The sequence below is a fragment of the Cibotium barometz genome, chromosome 43 (assembly GCF_041138505.1).
Source record: "Cibotium barometz isolate CiBa-2024 chromosome 43, ASM4113850v1, whole genome shotgun sequence".
Lineage (NCBI taxonomy): Eukaryota > Viridiplantae > Streptophyta > Polypodiopsida > Cyatheales > Cibotiaceae > Cibotium > Cibotium barometz.
The window spans coordinates 31,562,779-31,565,258 of record NC_141088.1 but is presented as its reverse complement, the minus strand read 5'-3'; the positions used below and the strand labels follow the sequence as shown (position 1 = coordinate 31,565,258).

At 42.9% G+C, this 2,480-nt stretch overlaps 1 protein-coding gene across 1 annotated transcript; it reads right to left on the bottom strand.

Moving 5' to 3' along the window:
- Window positions 1-438: 438 nt before the first annotated feature.
- Window positions 439-1,282, bottom strand: LOC147613818 (pathogenesis-related protein 1-like). Its single transcript, XM_086781237.1, has 2 exons — window positions 1,004-1,282; window positions 439-912 (listed from the first exon to the last, which is right to left on the bottom strand). Exons 1-2 carry the CDS (start codon window positions 1,185-1,187, stop codon window positions 578-580), a joined length of 519 nt encoding a protein of 172 aa, XP_086637363.1. The 5' UTR covers window positions 1,188-1,282; the 3' UTR covers window positions 439-577.
- Window positions 1,283-2,480: the final 1,198 nt, after the last annotated feature.

Below are 2,480 nucleotides of genomic sequence, written 5' to 3'. Positions count from 1 at the left end.
GGTATTTCCTAGATTGACAAGGATCCCATAGAGGAATTGAAACATTTGTAGAGGCGGTTGCTATATCAAAGCTGGATTTTTTAGATTGAGAAAGAAGAACCATACCGAGAATACAAAACTGTATAGAGTGAGTGAAGTGATGCAACTGAGGTGACCTAGCTTCCTAAAAAAGGGGGGGTTATGACATTTAGGCAAGCCCTGTATCTACCCTTGCATTATTCTCTTCCCCCCCTTAGTGCAAGGCTCATGAGAGTGTTTTATTGGAAAACAGTTGTATACATGTCACATACATGGAGTAGATACTTATAGCATCCAAATGCCACATAATAAAGCAGACTAGTGTTCCATTGGTTAAAAAAAACACTTGTATACATGTCACATGGAGGAGTAGATAAGTAAAAAAACACTAGGTACTTATGGCATCCAAATGCCACATAATAAAGCAGACTAGTGTTCCATTGGTAAAAAAAACACTTGTATACATGTCACATGGAGGAGTAGATACTAATCACATAAGTAAGAGAGCATGTACTTATTATTAAAACGACGGAGACGTGGATGGAATCTCTGCGAGCAATCACTGCGCGCAGTCGGGGTGGGCGAGCAGGTAGGCCTCCAAATCCTTGAAGCCGACGGGAACCACCTCCTTGAGAGCCAGAGGGACGTGGGGCTGATGCTTCTCGGAGAGAGCCTCGTATTCAAAGGACCAGTGCACCACGCAGGTGCCGGGCTGGGCCCCTTCCTTGACGTGCATGGTGAACTTGTAGTGCTTGACGAGGACGCCCAGGAAGCCGCCTTCCACCACCACCGCCGTTAGCTTGAGGGACTCGTGATCCACCTCCTCCAGCTTCTCCTTGATGTACAGCACCACGTGCTCCGGGTGCTTCTCCTTGGAGATCTTCTCGGCGTAGCCTAATAATAAATAAATAAATTATGACCCAAATTTCACATCAAATTGGGTTGGGGAGCTGCCTAATGCACAAGAGTTTATAAATATGCTTACTCTTCTGGAAGTGGATGGTTCTCACGGAGCCCGCCTTGAAGCCGCTCCCCTCGTACTCCACGCCCGCGATCACGTGCGGCACAGCCTTGGGCAGGCAGTTGTGGGCGTCCTCAAAGGCTGCCCGCCACATCCTCTTGGCCGACACTTTGCACTCCACCTTGTCGCTGCACACCTCGATGGCCATTTTGCTAATTACTGGCTTGCTTTGCTTTGATGCTTGCTTGTTGGTGAATATTGCTTGCTTCCACCACCACAAGAGAAGAGAAGAAGTTACAGATGGAAATGCGAGGGAGCATTGGGCTATATTATACTTTTATATATAGCAATATATTATTGGTGGAAGAGTTCGATTGATACCAATTTTCCTTTCGACTGTCGACCAGATTCTACGACCGGACAATATTTAAGTATTTTCTTTTCCTTAAGTCAGCATTCAACAAAATGTTACAGAAGAAGAAGAAGAAGAAGCAGCAGCAGCAGCTTAGTAGTCATTCACGGCTCCAACTTTGAAAAGCAAAAAGCCATTGTCCGCCGATTCTCTAAACCGGGACCCACTCTCCGCGCCCCACGAGTCACACTAGTTTTCAAAGAAAGCATGTGCCAACCCAATACTTTTTGCCATTGATGGAGTTTTCAAACAAAAACAAAAACAACAAAATAATTTATTTTTTTTTAAAAAGCCAACTAGTTTTCAAAAAAGAAAGAAAGAAAGAAGAAGGATGTGCCAACCCAATACTTTTTGCCATAGACTAATAATACACCTAAGAAAGAAGAAGTCCATGTGCTAACCCAATACTTTTTGCCATAGACTAATAATACACCCTGCTCTTTTTTTCCTTCTCACATCATGCAAGTGGGTCCTTAAGGCTTTTCCAAAGAAAGACTTGTTGACACTATATCTTCTCTCCATTCGCACAAGCAGTCACGGGTTTTTCTTGCCAGCTAGCTCGTTTTTCCCTCCACATTCCTCCTCATGCATCTATCGACTCCCTCTTCTCATATACCTCCTTGGAAAACCCTCACCTCTTCTCCCTCAACCCTCATTTGCCTCTTCTCATATCCCTCCTTGGTGGAAAACCCCTCATCTCCCTCAACCCTCATCTACCTCTTCTAATATCCCTCCTTGTTGGAAAACCCCTCATCTCCCTTATAAACTTCATCTCCCTTCTCTAATCAAAAGGTTATGCTATTTCCCTCTCTCTTCTCTCTGTAAGCATGCAATATATGAAGGTATGTGCTCTTTAACGTAATGATTTCTCCTTCTCTTTACTAATAAGTAGGCCATATGTAGGTTTATGTTTTATCACACTTAATATTAAAAATAAATTATTTTTACTAGATATTTTCACATAAGGTGAGAAACCCTCTCTCTCATTTTTTTGCAAAATAAGCTTGATGTTTATGGTTCATATGTTTGTAGGTCTTCTTCTTTTTTTGGTCCAACACCTTGTCCTTCTTATATATTTAGCTAACCTCT

Excerpts from the sequence above, each read along its gene's own strand:
- LOC147613818 (XM_086781237.1), bottom strand. The coding sequence starts at position 1,187 with ATGGCCATCGAGGTGTGCAGCGACAAGGTGGAGTGCAAAGTGTCGGCC. Across the intron at positions 913-1,003 it reads AACCATCCACTTCCAGAAGA|GCTACGCCGAGAAGATCTCC; the intron begins GTAAGCATATTT and ends ATTTATTATTAG.